We start from the raw sequence: 23,419 nt of genomic DNA, 5'->3' as shown, positions 1-23,419 counted from the left end.
GTATGAATCAAAAACATTTTCATGGAAATTATGCAAAAGTAAATCCCTTCAAAGACTAATTTATTCCTGTTTATGAAGATGCATTTCCTCTTTCATTTTGCTCATTACAGTTTTAAGGATTCTTTTGAGAAAAAATAATTCTTTTGAAATTACTCTCTATCTTAATTCTTACTGTTATTTTCCTAATCTACATTCTTATCACCTTAAACTTGCATTACTGAAAAGTCCTCCAAAGGAGCATTCCACCTCTTGTTTTGTCCTTTACAGCAATGCATTCTGGACACATTCATTTCAGTGATCTTTCAGGGAGTATGAGAAAGAGGTTGGGCTCTAGAAGCAAACAGACTTCGTTCTGAGTCTTTTCATCCCCACTTATTTGTTTTATGTATGATCTTAGATACTTAATTAGCTTTATGTATTTAAATTTGCTCTTGCAATGGTGGGAGATAATAACCATTCCTTCTCCACAGGATTGTGTAAAGGATTAAAAAAGGTTGATCGCTTAAATTACTTTGAATGGTGAGAGTATATACAAAGTATTTCAAAAATAGTAATTTTCATTTCCTTCTATTGACTCTGCTCCAAACTCATCAGTAACTTTCTGCATTCCATGGCTTCCATACTTCAAGAGCTTCTTTGTGTATTTCCATCCTCAAAGCTTCCTTAATGCTGCTTCCTAACATGCTTCAAAGTTTTGTGCTATTACACAAACAGCACGTGTTTGTAGTCCGTTTGTGTCCTTGGCAATATATTTTTATCTCTCCTAAAATTAATTGCCTTCTTCTATTTAAACTTGTTGAACTTTAGACACTTAGATGTCTTGTCATAGCTTTACTATGTTTGCTTACATTCTACACATTTTCTTTAATGTATCAATGTGTTTAAATAATCAGTTTTTAAAACTTAGTTACCTACTTTAGCCTCATTTTAAGCAGTAATATTCATGAAATCGCAGATTTGAGTTGCGAATTTTGTTATATTTTAAAGCTTTAAAATGTATACTATTTAATTTTTTAAGTTATTCATTCTTTTTTATTGTCTTCTTTTTTTGTTGTTGTTGCCAATGCTGAGGCTTGAACTCAGGGTTTAGGTGCTGTCTCTGAGCTTTTTTTTGCTTAAGGTTAGCACTCTACCACTCAAGCCACAGCTCCACTTCTGGCTTTTTCTTCTTTTGAGTAGTTTATTGGAAATAAATCTCATGGACTTTCCTGCATGGGCTGCCATTGAACTACGGTCCTCAGATCTCATCCTCCTGAGTAGCTAGGATTAGAGGCTAGAGCTTTACCAGCTCTCATTGTTTGTACTGCCTAAAATACAAAAGCCCTGAATGACTCCAAGAGGACATGTTCTTCTCTTTAGGAACCATTACTTAAACTGAAATCGGCCTACTAAACAGGGAAGGATCAGCAGCTTTCCTGAACAGATTTAGCCCACAGTGCATTTGCTTTAACTTCCACATACAAATATACAATGGAATTCTATGCCTCAGTCAGAAAGAATGACATTGCCTCATTTGTTAGGAAATGGAAAGACTTGGAAAAAATTATATTAAGTGAAATAAGCCAGGCCCAAAGAAACATAGGTCTCATGGTTTCCCTTGTTTGCAATGACTAGTACACGTCTAGGACAAGCAGAGAAGGTCAAAGGTTATGTACACATGACCACATGAGATAATGTTAAGCAAAATATACCCCAAGACAGGGACACAAGTGGGTTTTTTTCTTGCTAGTGTTTTTAATGTACTTACAATGCACTATGTGAGTCTTTTGTTTCTTTTGTATGTTCTTCCCCCACAGTATAACCCTTGTTCTCACTGGATTTGCTGCTGGTGTTCTGCACCTTGTGTATACATTTTTGTAATTTGGGGAGGGGAAGGGATATTGGGGAATGCTTAAATGGGGATGCAGGCTGACCTACTGTGATGACAAGAAGTACAGGACACTATGTTGAAAACAAACTACAATGTTGGGATGGGGGGGTGGGAGGAATTGGGGAGGTGGGGAGGGAAGTGATGGTGGGAGGAAAACAAAGGAGGAGGTAACAATGTTTGCTACGAAATGTACTCATTACCCTACTCATGTAACTTTAACCCCTCTGTACATTTTTACAATAAATATATAAAAAAACATAAAAAAATCACACACAATGTCAAGCTTTTTAGTTATTTTATGAATTGCCAACTTATAGGCTCTTGGAGGAGAAGGAATGTATTTTATGCTTCTGAATCCCACTCTCCCACTCACCATTGAAAAAACTACTTATTTAAGATAGTTTGTTATTTGTTGAATGATTAATTCCAAAAAATGCAAAGGAATGCTCTGTGGACAGAATCAGAAATAGATGATTCTTGAAGAGAGCTTAGCTAAAACCATTCATGCTCAATGTTTTTAATATGAAAATACTTAAGGTCATTGTTCCTCTATTTTTAACTTTTTGTTCTATAAAGGCATGATGGCAATTTAAAAGGATGTATATTATAGCAAGGCAATAAAAATTAGAGATAAATGTAAAATAATAAAAAGATGGGAAATAACAAAAATTGAGCTGTGAAAAATGTTCATCTAAAAACAGCATGTCATAATGTATAATTATGCACTTGTTACCAGTGTACACTTAATTGATTCCAGGTTTCCTGCAGGCTGTATAAAAAGAGACACATGACCAATTATTGTCAGAATTCATGACATTTAGGAACAAACCAGTTCCTCAAGAAAAGTAGATTTTCCTGATATTAAGATTAGCTAGGTCCTTCTAGAAAATAAAATAGTCATGAATAACGTTCCCCCAAATAGCTATCATTACTCATCTAATGTTACTGTCACAGAGACCAAAGGTCTTTGAAGCACAAAATTATAAGATTTCTCCAGCTTAGGACATATTTGACCCATCAGATAAACTGAAGGAATATGTAGGAAGAAGGGAAGACTTTTTTAAAAAGAAAAAAGAAGAGAAAACTTCAAGTCTATGGCCAAAAAGATAGCTACAGTAATTTTACACACATGACTAGAATATTTGTAACTTGATTCAAGATGATCATGATAGGTAGATCATTATTCATACCCAACAACCAGAAAACTTTCTTTTAAAAGTTAATTTGAGATGATAATTGTGATTATCATTGCTAACTTGAGATAATTGCTAAATTATTTTATTCATGGTCTTGTTCCTACTAAATAAAATGCAAATTTTCCTGAGTTGAATGTCTTACTTTTTTTTTTTACCTGAATTGAGTCTGTGACTTCTGATCTCTTGTTTTGCTTATTAGGGTCAATGACAGGAAAAACTACTAGCACTCAGGACAGAAATTATATAAGAAATGTGAGAATGTCATCTGAAATGAAGATGGGTTGTGACCATAATGGCCAATTGTCAGGAAAGGTTTTCTTTTCTCCCTTTATCCCAGGTTTTGGCTTTTGAGTTCAACAGGTGTGGAACTTTATTAGTTCAGAAAAGATATCCTAGAAAAAGTGGCTCGCAAAACCAAACTCACAAGGGATGGATTTATATCTTAAAGCCAATTTACTAATTTATAGTGAAGAACAGAATTGCCAAATGGACTGAGATATGTTGGCCTGTCAGTGTATTCTTTTTTTCAGTAGGGATGCCAAGTCAGAAAAGTAAATGAACAACAGATAATCTGTGAAATCATAATTAGGACTTTGGAACTACAAGGTCAGACCTGTTTTATCTGACAAACATGAGTGGGAATGAGGACCCTCTCCCTTTGCAAGTCCTTGCAAGTCATGGTCTTATCATCAGTCAGCCAAGCTCTTAGTATCCAACGTGGAAAACTTTTCTTTTCTAAGCCTTGATATCCTTATGATTTGTGTTGGATAACACTGTGTGTTGGACATGGCTCCTAGCAGTCAAATTGTTCTGGTTTTATAAATTAGCTTATTGCAAGATGAGATAGCTGAAGATTCAGGTTGCCTTCCTACAAGAATGCTATCATCCACTTCTTTTTTTGTTATTCTTTTTTTCTTTTCTTTTCTTTTTTTTTTTTGGTCAGTTGTGGCGCCTGAACTCTGGGCCTGGGCGCTGTCCCTCAGCTCTTCAGCTCAAGGCTAGCACTCTACCACTTGAGCCACAGCACCACTTCCAGCTTTTTCTGCTTATGTGGTGTGGAACCCAGTGCCTCATGCATACAATGCAAGCACTTTACCACTGAGTCACCTTCCCAGCCCCTTTTCATTTTTCTTATCTGTGAATCGAAATGCTACTCTTTGACCTAATCTGCAATAATTTATTTTCTTCTCCTTTACTATTGTTATTACACAGAGGGCTGTTTGCATCTCCAGGCCTTTGGTTCTGAGTATGATTGGTTCCCTTATATGTTTATAGTGGTTTGTGCTGTTTTGTAAGCCTTATTTCTCAGAATTACAGTAGACTTCAAGTGTGTGATATTTATTTGTACACTTTAAAAGACCCTAAGTGTAGACATTATACATAATGATCAAAATCTTAATACACAGGTGTGAAACTTCAGTTAATACTGTCAATTTGTTTACTGATAAATTCTTTTAATAAATATTTATTTGCTCATTCCTTCAATTTTTAATTCAATAAGCATTTATGAAAATTAGTTGCATTGGACTTATCAGAAATACAGAGATGAATCAGACATGGCATTTACTCTTAAGCTGTTTACAGTCTACTAAATGAATAATAAATGTACAAAACCAGCTAAACTGCATTACATTGTGAGAGATGAAGTGAAGAGTACTGAAAGAATAGTATTCTGGATTAAGTGAACAGCTAAAAAAAGGTAGCACTGCTGTTCTTACTTCTGACATATACTTTCGAGATTTCCTCAGACTCCTCCCCAGGATTGGAGAAGCAGCAGGTTTCCTGTTCTTAGGTAAGCACTCTTTAGTTTTTGTTTGAAAAATCTCATCTTACCATAGAACCTACGTGAATGTAGTAGACAAGCATGGAGTTGTGGTGGAAGGAAATAAGGTGGGGAATAGTGATGAAGGCTGGCATTTGTTTGTGCATAGATCTTTTTTTATTATTCCCTCCTCTTTGAATTTCTCTGCACCAATGAAATAAATAGGAAACAAAATTTGACTAGCGTCATTTGCTAAAGGGACTTACCTTCAGGCCGTGCAAATAAGGTTTTTGTGGTGAGACACGAAATTTACTCAACTTCCTCTTTCAACACCGAATTTTCAGCAAGATATATGCATGCCATGCAGAGTTAAGCTTTTTTACAACTAGCTGCTTGCAAAGAAACAAGAGTACTTATCCCGGCTGACTACAAGGGTAAGTTAGAACCTAGCACCTGGGGATTAGAGATTCCATGTGAAAGACTGGTGGTAGCACAGAAATCAGAATAGAAACTAATGTTGGGTCAGTGTCTGAATCAAAATTGTCAGTAGGAGTGAAGGTGAGTCTGAAGAGAGCCCCAGATTAAGGCTAACACCATCAGCTACCATAGTTACATCAGGAACCCAGAGGCTATGTTGTTTCTCACACTTTGCTAAGGTCTCTTTGTAGAATGGAACCAGGAAAGATGCCAGCAAGTGGTGAGCAAGGTATTGTGCCCATTGAGACTTATTGAGACATTTTGACATGCCTAGACAATAAAAGGAGGATTTGAATAAACGAGGATTAAGTGCAGTTTACTTAGTTGCAAAAGAAATGTTTTCATGACTAAGGTCCTTGATTCAGTAACATTAGCTTGTAGTGATACTGAGACAAGTAGTAATTTCTTCTAGGAAGAAAGAAAGAGATGTTTGGAGGGGAAAGGTACGTAGAGGTGCAGAACCTTTAAGGTGAAGACAATTATAAATGCCCAGCTAGTTAGCTACTGAGCTACAGCTAGGACATGTATCATTAATATCATCTTCTCTTTACACGAGAGGAAGAGCAAACTGCACCTTCAAGACAATACTGTAAATACATGTGTGTTTCTGATGGGTTTTAGGTTAGGAAAAGAGAAAATGTAACAAAATATTTCAGAATGTGCTCAGAGGGATTCCTTGTTCCTTTAAAATGGTACTTTCTGTCACAGTTCCAACCCTACTGGATAGTAGAACCCCAAAGAAGAAGGATTTATCATTTCATTGATTATTGTTATTGTCTTGGGTGGTAGAGCTTTTCTGGTTTTGAGATAACATGACTGAATCAGAAAGAAGTTTCTAGTTAAGGAGTGCCTCAGGGCAGATACTGACTTCCTATCTGAAGTCAGTTGACAGTAGGATCCCACTAGATAAAAGGATAATGGAGGGGCTGGGAAGGTGGCTCAGTGGTAGAGAGCTTGCTTTGCATGCCTGAGGCCCTGGGTTCGATTCCTCAGCACCACATAAGCAAAAAGAAAAAAGCCGGAAGTGGAGCTGTGGCTCAAGTGGTAGAGCACTAGCCTTGAGCTGAAGAGTTGAAGGACAGTGCCCAGGCCCAGAGTTCAGGCCCCATGACCGGACCCCCTCACCCCAAAAAAGGATAGCGGACATGTACTTGTTTTATTTTGTAGGGATTAATTTGAGTTTCAAAAACCTTACAAGTGTGGAGATTTTTTTTTAATTTGTTCAAATGGATGTAGGGAGTCACTATTTCTACTAGTTGGGAAATTTAGGCATCCTAAAATACAGCAAAATCATTCATGGCTAAAGCAGGTATTATTGTTATTAAGGTTTCAAATCTCCCATCCTCAACTGAGAATCAGGTCAGAACTTTGGGCTAATTGTGTTTTTCCGTGAGTTGTGTTGAACACTGGTCTGTTTTTGGACAATTGAGGTTCCTTGCAGTGGGGGAGCATGACTTCAGATGGACAGTTACATTTTAGGCAGTTTGAGGTTACTGGATAGCTATGCTTATGATAACTCTATTGAGACGTTTTGAGGCTGACCAGTCTATAATTCTAGTCAAATCTCTAGAGAGGAGGACAGAGATATTTGTTGTAAAAATCTGATGTCATAAAGATCATAACAACCAGAGTAATAGAATGCAGGGAGATGGTCTATATTTTATTTTAACTTTTTTCGCAAAAAATTTTAATTCTATATTGGATCATATATTCTTTTTGTTCTCACCTATTATCAACTCAAATGCTTCACAATCAGAATGATGAAATAGATCAGCATAGAAGAAATTAAGAAGCTGGAGTTTTAGTTAACATCCTAGCAATATCTCATTTGTGGTCTTGCTTTATTTATGAGGCTTAGTTATCTCACTCATAACAATGAAAAAGGGTTTGAAATAGATGGTCTTGGCAATAAAATTGCATGATTCTAGGAATCATAGGAATAGTTATATGTCATGAGATGCCACATAGTAGAGCCATAGTGGAGAACTATGGAGTAGAGTGTACCTTGTGGAATGTAGCACAGGTCTGTAAAAGAACCCAGTAATCTTTCCTAGTGGCTGCAACATTTTTCTTTCAGATGGACTTATCATAGAGCTTCAACTTTTGGACCACAGACAAGTGGCCAGGTGCCCATGGCTCATGCCTGTAATTCTAGCTACTCAGGATGCTGAGATTTGAGGATCGCGGTTCAAAGCCACCCCGGGCAGGAAAGACCGTGAAACTCCTATCTCCAATAAACCACTAGAAAAACCAGAAGTGGTGCTGTAGCTCAAGTGGTAGAGCACTCACCTTGAGCTGAAGAGCTGAGGGACAGCACCCAGGCCAGAGTTCAATCCCCTCAACCGACAAAAAAAAAAAAAAAAGAAAGAAAAAAAGAAAATACTATGAAGTACAAACATCAGATAAGGAAAGAGCTCTGAAATAGGATTTTCACACTACACGGTCATTCATTTAGCATTTTTAAATCTTTTCAAGCCATGATTCCCCTGGAGAAACATAAAAATTTCACTACAAGGTTGCTGTGGATTTGCTTGCCTAGGAACCAGCCCTTGGACTCATAGAAAAACCTACTTCATCACATTAAACTTTTCCATGTTCCATGTGCCAAAAAAACAAGGAGATTTTATGTCTCTATTTTCATTTTTTAAATGTTTTTTTATTGTGAAAATACTGTACAGAGGGGTTATAATCACATGAGCAAGGAAATGAGTACATTTCTTATCAAGCATTTTGCCTCCTCCTATATTTTCCCCCTACCATCCCTTCCCTCCCACCTCCACAACTACATCCCCCTCCCCCTGCCTAAATTGTAAAGTTTGTTTTTCAACATAGTGCCTTGTACATCTCATTGTTGCAATGGGTCAACCTGTATCCCTATTTAAAGAATTTTTTCCCTTTCCCTCCCCAAATTATACCAACATCAAATACAGTGAGAACAGGGGTTATACCGTGGGGGAGGGACATACAAAGCAACAAAAAAATCACGTGGCACCTTATAAATACATTAGAAACAATAGCAAGAAAGGAAAAAAAAACTTGTGTCCTTATCGTGGGATTCATTTCGCTTAACATCATTTTATCTGACCTTTCCTGCTTGTCTCAGATATCTACTAGTTATTGCAAATAAGGGAAAACATGGGACATATGTTTCTTTGTACCTGGCTTACTTCACTTAATATAATTTTTTCAAGTCTTTCCATTTCCTGACAAATGGGGCAATGTCATTCTTTCTGATGGAGGTATAGAATTCCATTGTGTATAGGTACTACATTTTCTTAATCCATTCATCTACTGAGGGACATCTAGGTTGTTTCTATTTTCTTAGCTATGGAGAATAATGCTGCATTAAACATAGTTGTGCTGGTAGCTTTAGTATGGTCCATTTTTAGCAGTTTATCTTACAGGGATAATAATTTGTTTCTATTTTAACTTACATTTATTATAGTAATGTGTATATATTTTTGAGTAATAAATATTTCTCATCTATTTAGTTTAAGAATTACTCTTCTAGACCAAGCCATCTCTTGTAAGTGGTTTTTATTTTGTGTGTATGTGGGGGGGGAGGGAGGCTGATATTAAAGTTCCAGAAAAGTATAGGATCCGATCAAAGAACTTGAGAGAAGACTATACAGGAGCAAATGAACTTAATAGTTAATGTTTATTGTGTACTGGACATGAAGATTAGTACATACCTTTTCAATGTACTCTTTCTAACTATATGTCAGCAACTATTATTCTGCTTTTATCAATGGGGAAACAAACAACAATATGAAGTGAATTATTCTATGCTAGTGAGCCAATGAATAAGTAATGATATAGTTCCAAATCTGCTCAACAATCATGATACTTTCCATTCTACCTATAAAATGCTGCTCTACAGGCGAATATGACATCTAATTAGGTTTACTTCCTAAGTGAGTAAGAGTCCAATAGAAAATATGAAAGGTCAAATTCAAAACTAGTTTATGAATAGTCTAATTGCTTTAATTAATATTAAGCAAATAAATAGTTCTCACTTCCTTTAATTAGTGGAGAAACATACCTAGAGTGGCAGAATACATTCAAATCTCTGTGTTTCTTATGTCAAGAAGGGTTATTTTGGGAGGAGGCAACCATGCTTGATAAGAAATGTACTCATTACCTTGCTCATGTAATTGTAACCCCTGTGTATGGTATTTTCACAATAAAAAAAGAAAAAAAGAAGGGTTATTTTGGAGTTGATTTGAGTTAATTCAGGAAATGAAAACTCTTTTTTTTTTTTTTGCCGGTTGTGGGGCCTGAACTCTGGGCTGGGTGCTGTCCCTCAGCTCTTCAGTTCAAGGCTAGTGCTCTACAACTTGAGCCACAGTGCTACTTCTGGCTTTTTTTCCCTTCTGTTTATGTAGTGCTGAGGAATAGAACCCAGGGCCTCATGCATGCAAGGCAAGCACTCTACCACTGAGCCACCATCCCAGTCCAAGGAAATGAAAACTCTTGAGTCTAAGTGATTTTATTTGGTCCTTGTTTTAAGTGATATAAGGAAGAACACCATAGTCATGAGAATCAGACTAATGTGAAAAGCCATATAATTAATATAAGGCAAAGCATGTTAAATTCCCAAATGGCCTGTAAAGCTTGTCCTCTAGAAAGTTGGAAGGGACCCTCATCAACAATTTTTTTTGGGGGTCCAGTCGTGGGGCCTGAAGTCTGGGCGTGAGTACTGTCTCTCAGCTCTTCAGCTCAAGGCTAGTGCTCTACCACTTGAGCCCCAGCACCACTTCTGGCTTTTGTCTTTTTGCTTATGTGGTGCTGAGGAATCGAACCCAGGGCCTCAGGCATGCAAGGAAAGCGCTCTACCACTGAGCCACCTTCCTAGCCCCACCTCATCAACAATTTTTGTTCTACATGTAACTTTTCCTGCAAGATGTCAAACTTGCAGGCTTACTCTAACATCTGAGAAAAGCTGAGAAATAAATCTGATAAACATGTTTGTTTAGTGGTACTCTTGACATACTGGTGAAGATGAAAAGAGGAGGTTGGGGGGGGTGTTAAAAGTTGTTAGTAGAGAAAGAAGGTTCACTTTAATTCCTGGAACCCACATTGCAACCTCTGCAGCTTACTTAATTTGCTAACCTAACAGGAAATGGGACTACTTCTTTGAGTGATAATTTCTTCATCTGTAAATTAGAGATAATATCCTGAGCTGATTATTCATAATATATCTTTGTATTCACGACTGATAGCAATAGTACACACATTTATAATGATTTGAGAAGTATAATCCAGAATGTAAATGCTGAGGTGACAGGGGCTGCATTAGGAATGGCAGTGGTAGTTCTGGCTGCATTACAGGCAGGAGGTGAGAAAGGCAATATCCATACAGTCATGATGAGTTAGAGCTGGAAAACAGTGAAAGGTCATTGTCTTATCTAAGTAATGAATAAAATGAAATGCACAGGAAGTAATGGGTTTATCACAGCAACAGAGTTAGTATTTGACTGTGAGAATCCAAGTCTCTGATATCCAAACCCAGTAATTACAAAAATATGTTCAACCATTCTACAGTCTTTCTTGCCATACAAGTGTTGCCTAATTCATCTCACCTCTGTTGTTTATAAAATGTCCTATCACTTCTATCTACAGATCTGTTTTGATTTCAGTTGACAGGCAAAACTTCACATAAAGATCTTCAGTTTTGATATAACCCCACTCTGACACCTGCTGGGCTGTTATTTTCATATAAGCACAGTAAATATACATAAAAGTGCTAGAACTAACACTAAGAGCAATAGTTTCTTCACCTTTTAGTAACAGCATTAGTCATGGAGATGTCATTTTAAAGTACTTCCTTTCTTCTTGCAAAAAAGTTGTTTGGATAAGAAGAGTGCCAAGTTTCTCTATTTTGTTAAGAAACTTGTAATAACAAATATACTCTTTGACATTAGAAAAGTCACTTAATCCTGCTACAAGTTGGCTTTCTGGTCTATAAAATGATCTAATAATAATGATAGTAATAATAATAACTCAGTTCTTACAAGAATTAGAAGATCTTACCTTGTTTTCCTCAGGTGCAAAGAAATATTATTGTTCTTTTCTGGGACAGAAGCTCATAAGAGTGATATAAGAAGTGAAATTGCCTGTTAATTGGTGCCTGTTCTCCATAGTTGCAACTTTACAAACTTAAGTGTATCAATTGAGTCTCTACTGCATAACTAGACTTTTGTGAGGCAGAGTAAAGGATCTAACCATCTAAGATATAGAGTCTTCCTTCAGAGATACTATATTATCATAGTGAAGCTTATACATTTATTAAAAGTTTGGAAAGTGAGATCAGAGTAAGATTGTTTGAAATGTAATTCAAGCCACACTTTGAAAATGAAACTAAACATTGCCTCACTAAGTAGATTAGAACTCTGTGCTGGTCATTTCCCTGCTGGCAGACACTTCTTTCTAGAAAAAAAAAGTCTTCGTTGTCATATTTGGGAAAGGTAGCATATTATCCTGCATAGATGACAACAGACTGGAGATGCCTTACTTCCGTAAGAGGCACTAGAAAGTCTCATTTCTGTCTTAATAGCTTACAACCAGTGAACTAAAGACTGAGGTGAACTTGGAGAAATAGGTATGCATGCCTCCTCAAAGTGCATTGGAATGGATATTACATGAGGAAAGGCAATAGGTAAAGTAGCATAAACAATTATCAAGAAAAAAACAATTATTATTTAGATTTTTTAAGTAGAGGAAGAAGATGCCAAAGGGCTAGAATAAGTTGTAGAACAGACAGAAAAATTATTTGTGGGAGAAAAGTGACTTGATACCAAAGATTTCACTGAGACTGGAGGAGATATGATATGGGAATAAAAGAGTATATAATCTATGAAAGGAGGTCATGGGAGAGATAAGAGGAGTAAAGAAGTTCATCTGAAGCAACAGAAAGAGAAGTTGCATTGGGGAATATGCATTGGACAATAACCAAGATCGAATGTTCAGAGCTGACAATGAATAGAGCTGAACAACTTCTCACTCAATAATCACAGTGTTCTCTGTGAGGTAAGGGTTGGGATATATTGAGAGAAACAGGAGTAAGCCTTTGTAGCTTTGTAAAGGTACTAAAAAGCCAGCAGGGGAAAAGGAGAATCAGATTCATGGCAAAAGCATCTGGAGAAAACAATCAGGCTAGAGATTATTGATTTCTATTTGTATCGTTCCAAGTAGACTTTGTATTTTAAGTTGAGCCACAGTGCCACTTCCGGTTTTCTAGTGGTTTATTGGACATAAGAGTCTCACAGACTTTCTTGCCCAGCTGGCTTTGAACCCTGATCCTCAGATCTCAGCTTCCTGAGTAGCTAGGATTACAGATGTGAGCCACAAGCACCCAGCTTAGCATACTGTTTTATAAATGAAATTATTTTTAAGTCCTCAGATTTGAAAATTGGCCAATTTACCAGCTGACTTTCAGTTTAAAATTTACTGTCATATCAAGTTCACATCTCATTCTTTATCATCTCGACTACTGCAATAGGAGGGTGAACAACTACCTATTCAATTGCCTTGGACTATTATGTTTTGAACACTGAGACACCCTCAACCCCAGCAGACTTAAACTATTGATTACACTACTTATTCCTAAATTATTTGGATTGTCTGTGTTCCATCATTCTGGTCTATATACAACAGTTGCCACAGTGATCTTTTTAAAACTCAAGTATGGTAATATCGTATGTCTTCTCAGAATCTTTCAATGACTCTGTATGAAGTGCATTCAAAAGTTTTTCATGGTCTGGTATCAATTACGTTTACAATGTCTTCCCCCTTCACACTCTGCCTCTCTCACTTCCTAGTCAACCCTTTCTACTATTTAACCCTATTCATCAACTGGAATAAAACCTCCTATGATTCCATTGCATTAGGTTATTCATTTTATAATTTGGGATTATTGAATATTATTCATTCATGCCTGTATCCCCTTCCCATCTTTTCCTCTCCTGTATCCATCCCACTCATACAGCTGTTGAGTGAAAACTGACTTATCTTTCAAGTGGTACTTCAAATCCTCTTCTGTGCTTTATTTTGTTTCCACAGAAACTTCTTTGGAAATAACTATGGAGTTGCTGTGAGGATGAAGGAGATTATATATTTAGCTTATAAATAAAATGTTATTCTCATTAACGGTAATATTTATGTTAGACATAGTATAGGGGATGCACTTAAGAAGGTAAAACGGGAGTGCAGGCAGACTAGTATAGTAGAGGTTGTAGTAGTGAAAAGGATGATGACAGTAGCCTAAATTATGATGGTGACAAGAGGTAGGCATGGATTAAAAGAAACTTTTAGGAGGATAGATCACCTAGTTTCTGAAGAAATATATGGGGAGTATAGTGGCAAGGGTTAGCATGACTCTCCAATCTCCAGCTGAAATGTTGTGGGGGAGAGCTATAATGTTGATTGGAAAAAGGAAGCACAGACTGAGAAGTAAGTCACCTATTTCACATCTTTTTATGAGTAAGGGACCAAAGATATATAGCTAGATTGAAAAGGAAAAAGATTAGTAAGAGGAGGAAGGCAAACCATCCGGAAACAGATAGGGAGATCAAAAGAGAGCTAGCAGGGGGAGGGTGGAGGAAGAGAGATATTTTGCACTTTCCTGTGAGGGGAATCCTATGTTGAGCTCCTGTCTTAAATTTGAGAGTAATACAAATTGTTCACAGGAACCTAAATACTCTAAGACAGTCTACCCCAACCCACAATAAATTCCCCCTGCCTCTCCCTTGCATGGGGATTTTACAATTATTGTCACCAAGAAGATTCAGGGAAACACTCTTGCTACCTTCCCCTCATTCTATAGAAGAGAAGAGGCTTTGTAAAACAGGTCCCTTATGACAGTCTCTAAGCTTACAATAAACTGCAAATTTCAGAGACAATAAACCCATAAGATAAACGAAGGTATAACAGGACTTTTCACCCAAATTGGGGACTGTTATTCAACATAAAAGTGTGAACAATATATATCATATTAGTAAGTGAAACTTTCTACACCAGTGAAGCAAAAGCAAATAGCTGTGTTTGTTAAGTGCAAAAGTGGAAGTGTGATTTCAGTGGGTGTGAGTTTTTCTTTGTTCTGGAACACATAATACACTTACATTTGTATCTTCCTTTACTCCCTCTCAGCCTCTGTATGTTTGATAGGCGATAGCAATACCGAAGTCAAAGTGGGTAGTGGAGTAGGAGTCTGGCCTGTATGAGGGCAAATATTTAGTTCTATCCTGACAACCAAACTAGAGCAAACCCATTATCAGATCATGACTTCTACTGTGGGATTTGAAAGGCTTTACCATAATGTGTGCTTTGTATGTCATAACAAATGTGTGGAACCATGACCAAAATACATGAGGCAATAACTTAAGGTGGAAAATTTATTTTTGCTATCAGTTTCAGAAGATTCAGTTCATATGGCCGAGAAGGTATGGCAGGTTCCATAATAGTTAACAGAAAACAGAGTTGGGGGGAGAGTCCAAGGATGAGATACCCCTAAGATAAATACTTCCTCTACCTAGGCTCCACCTCTTAAAGTTATAGAACCTCCCAAAACAGCATGGCCAGTTGAGGACCTAGGTAAGCTTTAACATATATTTTATAGTCAACATGTGATGGTTAGTTAAGCTAGCTGCATTCTGCTAAGTAGTTCCTACTAGGCAGGGAGCAAACAGCTTAGGGAAAATAACATAAGCTTCGGACCAAGTTTGTAAGATGGTAAATCCCATGTTCACCATTTTCTAGCTTTGTTACTCAGGCAATTTACTAAACCTCTCTGAGCATCAGTTCCTTCATTTGCATCCTGAGTGTAATGATAGTTTATTTTTAGGATGGCTGAGAGAATTAAATAAGAGAGAATAGATGAAAGCTTCATTTTCTGATAATGGGGTACATCTTTGATTACTGCATGAGGCTTTCCTGTCTTTTCACCTACGAGCATCCTTCTACGTTCTAAGTCACAACACATATATCTACAAGATGACTGTGTGACGCTTTTGGACATATGCAGATAGGTCATCAGGTAAGTAAAAGAGAAGAGGAGGAAAGATAAAAGTGCCCTTTAGAGTAACAAAAACTTTTCAAAACTAACCATTTTCTATCTGTGAATCTGCTACTGAGAGTTCTGTTTTTTTTTTTAATACATCATTATGTGTTGGTATAGGATTAGACAATCTGTCACTAATAAGGAGAACCTAATATTACTACAGTGTCTTACTGTTGTAAATTTACTTAGTACAAAACAGGAAAAACCCTGCTAGAAACCATAAGAACATTTTGTCCCACCTGAGGGGGGGGGGAAACCCTCTCATTTCCTTTTCTTTCTGAATAAAATAAGAATCATCCCTGAATTATAACAGAAATATTCTTGCACAATTTTTTTTTGCAATAAGGGTACATATGGAGATTAGGCACTTGTCTTCCATTTGAGGTCCAAGGTCTTCTGTGTCATAGACATGTGACTGTAGTAAACACTCAGGGCATGACTTCTACTTATATTATATGGCAGTAGATAGAGATGTTTACCAAAAGTTTTTCCCAATCTGAAAATTTCCAGAATAAAATAAAAGTCTGTTGTTCTCCTGTCATTCTTTTGTGTAGGCATCATTGCTTTCAAGGTATAATTTGAATACTCTGGGAAGACAGTTGTGGGACAATGCTGTCCTGGCTTTCTTTTCTTTTCTTTTCTTTTTGTCATGGGGCTTGAACTCTGGGCCTGGGCTCTGTCCCTGAGCTCTTCAGCTCAAGGCTAGCGTTCTGCCACTTGAGCAACAGCGCCACTTCCAGTTTTCTGTCTCTCAAGGACTTACCTGCCTGGATTGGCTTTGAACCACAATCCTCATATCTCAGCCTCCTGAGTACTTACGATTCAGACGTGAACCACGGGCATCTGGCTAATGCTGTCCTTCTTTAACTGATTCACTGAATGACTTTAGATCAGTTAAGCATATCTTTCCTAAACTTCTACTTCTTTATTTACAATTAGGTCCTCCTAATTCTAATAGTCTATATCTCTCAAAACATTAGTGATTTGGGTGTTGGGCTAAAGAACTAGTTAACTATTATATTCTTGTTTTTGCTTTTGCTTTCAGCTAGGATCATAAATCTGCAGCTTTTCTTGATGAATATACAGAAACATTCAAGATGGAGAGTAACAGTACCAGCAATGCTGAGACTAACTGCAATATCAGCAGTATGTCATTTCAGTACTCCCTCTATGCGACCACCTACATCATCATCTTCATCCCTGGTCTTCTGGCCAACAGTGCAGCTTTGTGGGTTCTCTGTCGCTTCATCGGCAAGAAAAACAAAGCCATCATTTTCATGATCAACCTCTCTGTGGCTGACCTTGCCCACGTGCTGTCCTTACCCCTCCGGATTTACTATTACATCAGCCACCACTGGCCTTTCCAGAGGGCCCTGTGCCTGCTGTGCTTCTACCTGAAGTATCTCAACATGTATGCCAGCATTTGCTTCCTGACATGCATCAGCCTTCAGAGGTGCCTCTTTCTCCTAAAGCCATTCAGAGCCAGGAACTGGAAGCGTAGGTATGATGTGGGCATCAGTGCTGCCATCTGGGTCATCGTCGGGACTGCCTGTTTGCCATTTCCCATCCTGAGAAGTGCTGGGTTAGGCAACAACAGTGACTCCTGCTTTGCTGATCTTGGTTATAAGAAAATGAATGCGGTGGTTTTGGTTCCAATGGTTACAATTGCTGAGCTAGCTGGCTTTGTGGTCCCAGTGATCATCATTGCATGTTGTACCTGGAAAACCACCATATCTTTGAGTCAGCCACCGATGGCTGGGATCAGTGAGAGGCGAAAAGCATTGCGGATGGTTTTTATGTGCGCTGCAGTCTTCTTCATTTGCTTTACTCCCTATCACATCAATTTTGTTTTTTATACCATGGTAAAGGAAACCATTATTAGTAGCTGTCCCATTGCCCAAAGCACTCTGTATTTTCATCCTTTTTGTCTGTGCCTTGCAAGCCTCTGTTGTCTTTTGGATCCAATTCTTTATTATTTCATGGCCTCAGAATTTCGTGACCAGCTATCTCGTCACAGCAGTTCTGTGACCCGTTCCCGTCTCATGAGTAAGGAGAGTGGGTCATCAATGGTTGGCTAAAGTGAAATAACTTCAAGTATGATGTTGTTTGCCTATGTTCTTTGGCTTTTCCCAAAGACCACAGTTATCAGCCAATTTCTTTAACTGCACTTAGGAAACAACAGAATGAAATGTTTTCTTGTATATCAGATGTGGTCACAGGATTGTGATGGTATGGGTAGAATGAAAAATGTTAGAGAACAGGGAAGATGGGACTCAGGTTTCCTCTTTAAAATTCAAGGCAATTCATCAGTTAAGAGACTTTTATTTTCTTTTTGCCTGTCCTGGAGTTTGAACTCAGGGTCTGGGTGCTGTCCCTGAGCTTCTTTTGTTCAAAGTTAGCACTCTACAGCTTGAGCCAGTTTCATTTCCAGTATTTTTTTATTGGTAATTTTTATTGGAGGTAAGAATTTCATGGACTTTCCCACCTGAGCTGGCTTTGAACCATGATACTCAGATCTCAGCCTCCTGAATAGCTAATATTACAGACATGAGCCACCAAAGCCTGGCCTAAAACAATTTTTGACAGATGTTTCCTGCTAAATAAAAATATATAAACATATCAATTTCTTCAGTAAAGAGGATATTATTAGTGATATATAATACATGCAGCAAAAGTAAATCTCTTTCATAAGAACTCATTTATAAATCAGTTTAAAATTCTCCAATCTTTCTAATACGTAAAAACAAAAGTCAAAGTGACAGAAATAGTTGAGGCCACCATCCTGTTACTAAAGAAACCACATGGAAATTCATTCATTAAAAATTTCTCAGTGTCACGTTGTTCTGGGTTCTTATTTTGTTAGATATTTTCATACATAAGATTTCATTTGGAGCTTCTAATACAACTGTTCTCATGGGGAAAGTTACAATAAATGAGAAAATGGAATCTCAAAGATGTGTGGTAACTTGCCTCAGGATTAACCCTGGTAGGCCAAAATTTATTATACATCACATAAGCATGTTAACCATGTTATTCTCTTTATGTTGTTATATTAGGTGAATTTAAAACTTGATTAGTATTAGGACAATACTGAACTTGAGTTCAGTAATGAAGAAACATAAACTAAGCCACATGAGATAAAGGCCATTTTGACATTATTTTCTTGGTCTATCTAAAAATCTATGTTAGCTTGTCAGTTTTCAGGCTACAAAATCCCCCATGATAGATTTATTGTCCTAATACTGTTCCAGTTTGTGGAGCTCCAATGTGGAGACCCAAAATAGTTTACTGTTTCCCACAAAATACATCTTGTCTTAATACAAGTCATACAAATTCAATATGTAGATGAAAGAAAGATGTTAAATTGAGTGATCATTTTATAAAAACTAGATTTTTTATCATATGCAGTATTTTTAATTTTTTTTTTTACCATGCAATGTGTTTACTTGTAGATTTATAGATACATTACAGGTACCACAAATAAAGGAAATCACGCAGCCTATATTTCTCTGGGTCTGGCTTATTGCTATACAATTTTTCCAAGTCTTTCTATTTCCTTATAAATGGTACAATATCATTCTTTTTGAGGGAAGTACAGAATTCCATTGTGTAAATATACCACATTTTCTTGATCCATTTGTCTACTGTGGGGCAGCTGGGCTGATTCCATATCTTGGCTATGGTAAATCATACGTAGTGAACATGGTTGTGGTGGTAGCTTTAGTGTGGTGTTGTTTGTGGTCTATTGGATAAATGCCCAGGAGTGGGATTGCTGGGTCATAAAGTATCTCTATGTTTAGTATTTTAAGGACCCTCAATAACTGCTTTCCAGAGGTTGAACAAATTAACATTCCCACCAACGGTGTAGTAGCATTCCCTATTGGCCACATCCTGCTTGCATTTGTTATTGTTATTTTTCTTGGTAATGGCCATTCTAACTGGGGTGAGGTAGAATCTCAGTGTTGTTTTGATTTGCATTTCCTTTATGGCATTCACACACAGTGAGACCAAAGGAGAATATTCTTGGGACAGGAACACAAAAGCACAATACATATGTGCCTCTGATCCTATAAAATAATATTTATCAAAATGAACTCCAGGAAATGGAAACAAGTGGTTTTGTTTTTCTTTGTTGTTGTTTTTGTTTTCTTTTTCTTTTGTATGTGTGCTTGTTTATCTGTCTTTAGGATGGTGGGGGGTGAACAGAGATAGAGGGACAAAGAGTGAACAAATGCAGCACTGGTATTCACTAGACACTATGTTGAGAATGAACTATACAACTTGTGGGTAGGGATGGAAGAAAAAAATCTGGGAAAGAGTGAGGGAAGATGTGACATTGTTCAAAAAGAAATGTTTCTTTAATCTGATGTATGTAGCTATAACCCCTCTGTATATCACCTTTATAATAACAATAAAAATGCATGAAAAATATTAGTTTTTTTAACATTCATGGCCTAACTGCATTTTCTTAAACATTACCACACATCAGACTGAACAAATTTTAGGAGAGGTTTAAGAAACTTTGTGATTAGAATTCACAGAATTTGATTAAAAACAAAAAATACTGTTGTATCATAAATGAATATCAGGAATACGTGAATCCTTCTGGAAACTTTCTTATTTTTAATTCTTTTATTATTATCTTTAAGTAACTGTACAAAGAGTTTTCTTTTTTTCTCAGTCATGAGGTTTGAACTCTGGGTCTGGGTGCTGTCTCTGAGCATTTCAGCTTGAGGCTAGTGCTATACCACTTGAGCCACAGTGCCATTTCAGGTTTTCTGGGGGTTTATTGGTAATAACAGTCTTATGGACTTTTTTGCCCCAGCTGGGGGTTGGCTTTGAACAGCAATCCTCAGATCTCAGCCTCCTGAGTAGCTAGGGTTACAGGCGTGAGCTACCGGCACCCAGCAATGAGTTATTTAACAAAGCAGTTTATGAATACAATACATCTTGATCAATGTCACCCTTTCACTATTTTCATCTTAATTTTTCCAAAGATTATGAATGTTGTTTCAACATTGTTATGAACCATTTGAACACAAGCGCTCTAGCTGCTCTGCTGAATATTTGACATGCTCATTCCCATCGCTCCTGTCCTTTGGTACTGAACTAAAGTACTAACATGGACATTTGGTGTGCATGGAGGAGAAGGGAAGTGGTTTGCCATTGAATAACCCTTTGAGCAGATTGGATAAAGAAGAGGAAGAAGCAACTAGAAGAAGGAATTAAAAATCACATGTGTAACAGGGCTTCTAAGGGAAAGAGAAAATTCTGAGTTATCATGTAATAAAACTTTTTGTGTATATGTGTGTATGTGCTGTATTAATCACAATCTGAGGCTCCTGCCTAAAGTGGCTCTCCAGATGTGCTTGGAATTAATAACAGTACTATCAGAATCCCTTATATAGGTATTCTTACCTTAAGGAGTAGCTTTGAAATAAACTCATTTAGAACTACACATCCTGCTATGTAGAGAAAAAGGGAACATCAGTTTTTTAGGAACCACACCTCATATTTTCTCCTTGCAACTGATTCATACAAAGGAATTTTGTATTAGTGGGAAATTTACATAAGGAGTATTTCATTTTGGACATGATTTCAATGAAATCTTTCAGCTTTTTCTGATATATGAATCCTTCACATGGAAGACAACAAACCATACAACCTTCAACTGGTTTTTCAAAAAGTCAGAACTAAAGGCCCATATTGCTCCTCTGTACACCACCTATCAAAATCCACTTAGAAACTTTTCCGAATCTCATAACACCAATGAAACTATTTTTAACCTTCTGATAGTTTTACTAAACTACTTTTTCTAAGAATACAATAATTTTTATAACAACTTATATGACCTTAAATGCAGTTTATTCCTGCTTATGCATGCTCTTCAGCTTTCGAAAGCATTGAATACTAACAAAGATTATGGGTATAGTATTCATTCTTGGTAAATAGATTGCTTATAGGAAACTTGTTGTCATTCTATAAAAATATTAAGTATAAAACTTCATTTGGAAAATTTAACTCTCTATTATATTTATTTAATGAGAGTAGTTTCTTATTACATCTTTTCACATATTCTCCAGGAATATGGTGTACAGTAAGGGGAGATTAATGCTAATAATAGGAATTTAAACCCATACTCGCTTTTTAGGTAGTAAGAAGTCTGGCTGTCATATTGACAGCTTTGAGATAATATTTCACATTTCGTTCAAGTATGTTACAAATGCAATATGAAATTATAAGTAAAAGTATGCTATAACCTGAAAATTACTAGTAATTTTTGAAGACTTTTTATTCTTTGACATTTTAGTTATTAAACACAATTTTATTTTAGAAAGGTAAAATTACTTTCTATTTTTTATCTGTATATTCCTTTGTGCAAGTAAATTATGTATAGTTTTTGAATGACAAGGATTGATAAAATAGGCAGCAACTGGTTTTACAGCAGCTTAATTTCAATTTGGATAATAAGGAAAGGAGAGTAGCAGAATTCTGAGAGCTTGGGAATAGATTTCTATGGCTTGAAAAATTGCACTTGAACTAGCTTTTGCATGGTGGGAAAAGATTTTGTAAGTTGACACTAAATACATGGGAATAGAACACATTTTTGTTGGATTCCCTGTTGTGTGAAGGGTAAAAAAAAGATGAAATGTAATTAGCACTGGATTCTATATTTTGGTTGGAAATGTAAAAGGTAGAAGTAACAATGCCATCAAATTTAAAGACAAAGAATATGAAAGACCTTGGGTGCCACGTATAGAATTTAGAGTTTGAGGGGCAGAGTAAATCAAGTTGAATCATAAAAATTGTGAAAATAAAAAGGTCTTAAAAAATGAACATAAGAATGAGTATAAAGAAAAACTCGATGGGAAGTACACATTGTTCATTCTGAGGCTTAGGTTACAGAGATAATTTCACAAATATACACATGAATAGTTAGTAATATACAACAGACAGGTCTTGGTGTCTCACATCTATAATTCTAGCTACTCAGGAAGTTAATACCTGAAAGATTGTGGTTCAAGGCCAACACAGGCAGAAAAGTCAGCCAGACTCCATCTTAACATCAGATAACATTAAAAATTCAAAACATCTGATTTTTTCACATTCCCATTTCTAAATGTTTATGCTAATTTTTTACATTGCAACAAATTAGTGTGAATGTGTGTGTGTGTGTGTGTGTGTGTGTGTGTGTGTGTGTGTATGATTCTTAGATGGCCTCAGCTTTGAAGCATAACACAAATATATGAAAAAAATTTAAAATACGTTAAAATGTCAATCTTTGGTGGATTGAGTAATGAATAATCATTACTTTCTACTTTATATTTTCTGGTTTCTAGAGGTTTTTTTGGCAAGCATGTTAACTTTCCTTTTCATTGAAGCAGGAACTCACTGTATATCCCAGGTTGGCCCTAAACTTGCAATTCTCCTATTTCAGCATCCTGCTGGGTTCCCCATCATGACCAGAGATAATATTATTATTATATTATTTATGTGCAAGTGGTGGTCCTGGGGATTGAACTCAAGGCCTGGGTGCTGTCCCTGAGCTTCTCTTGCTCAAGGTTAGCATTCTACCATTTGAGCCAAAGCTCTACTTCCAGCTTTTCTAGTAGTTGATTGGAAAAAAAGTCTCACAAACTTTCCTACCCGGGCTGGTTCAAACCATCAGTTCTCAGTCTTCTGAATAGCTAGGATCACAGGCATGAGCCACCTGTATCCTGTCAAAAATGTCATCTTTTATGGATGGATTTAAATCAACAATGCATTGTAGTTTGTAGATATAAAATCAGGTAAAAATATTGCAAGTTCTGAAACATCCATAGAATGTTATAAAAAGACTTATGTAATAAATCATAATTATTTAGATGCAAAGATCAGCATGATGTCAAGACATTATATGTCCAATATTAGATTTATTAAGAATACATATAGTAGAAAACAGAATGGATACTAAAACATCGATGCTATGTCTGGTATGATAGCACTTACCTGCAGGTACTTTTGAAATTAAAGCAGGAGATTCACAAGCATAAGATCAGCCTAGTCTACCTAAAGAT

General features: G+C 36.7%; 2 protein-coding genes across 5 annotated transcripts in view; both read left to right on the top strand.

Annotated features, from left to right (window-relative positions):
- Positions 1-5,175: 5,175 nt before the first annotated feature.
- On the top strand, positions 5,176-20,619 carry P2ry10 (P2Y receptor family member 10). Of its 3 annotated transcripts, XM_070040147.1 has the most exons (3): positions 5,181-5,262; positions 8,797-8,831; positions 16,408-20,619. In XM_070040147.1, exon 3 carries the CDS (start codon positions 16,460-16,462, stop codon positions 17,438-17,440), a length of 981 nt encoding a protein of 326 aa, XP_069896248.1. In that variant the 5' UTR covers positions 5,181-5,262; positions 8,797-8,831; positions 16,408-16,459; the 3' UTR covers positions 17,441-20,619. The 3 variants fall into 3 exon arrangements, with proteins under 3 accessions (XP_069896247.1, XP_069896248.1, XP_069896249.1); XM_070040146.1 differs by lacking the exon at positions 8,797-8,831 and having other exon boundaries at positions 5,176-5,262; XM_070040148.1 differs by lacking the exon at positions 8,797-8,831 and having other exon boundaries at positions 5,198-5,262; positions 16,412-20,619.
- LOC138840219 (putative P2Y purinoceptor 10) overlaps positions 5,210-23,419 on the top strand; it is a 120,967-nt gene continuing 102,757 nt past the window's right edge. Inside the window, exon 1 of one of the 2 annotated variants that reach the window (XM_070040143.1) lies at positions 5,210-5,262. The gene's annotated coding sequence lies outside the window, so the exon portion shown is untranslated. The remainder of the gene's footprint in view (positions 5,263-23,419) is intronic. The other variant, XM_070040142.1, reaches the window with a different exon arrangement.

Source organism: Dipodomys merriami, unplaced genomic scaffold (genome assembly GCF_024711535.1).
Source record: "Dipodomys merriami isolate MVZ:Mamm:240054 unplaced genomic scaffold, mDipMer1.0.p SCAF_3, whole genome shotgun sequence".
Classification (NCBI taxonomy): Eukaryota; Metazoa; Chordata; class Mammalia; order Rodentia; family Heteromyidae; genus Dipodomys; species Dipodomys merriami.
This window is presented reverse-complemented; position numbering and strand designations above follow the sequence as displayed.

Coding starts and splice junctions, on each gene's coding strand:
- P2ry10 (XM_070040146.1), top strand. CDS start 16,460: ATGGAGAGTAACAGTACCAGCAATGCTGAGACTAACTGCAATATCAGC.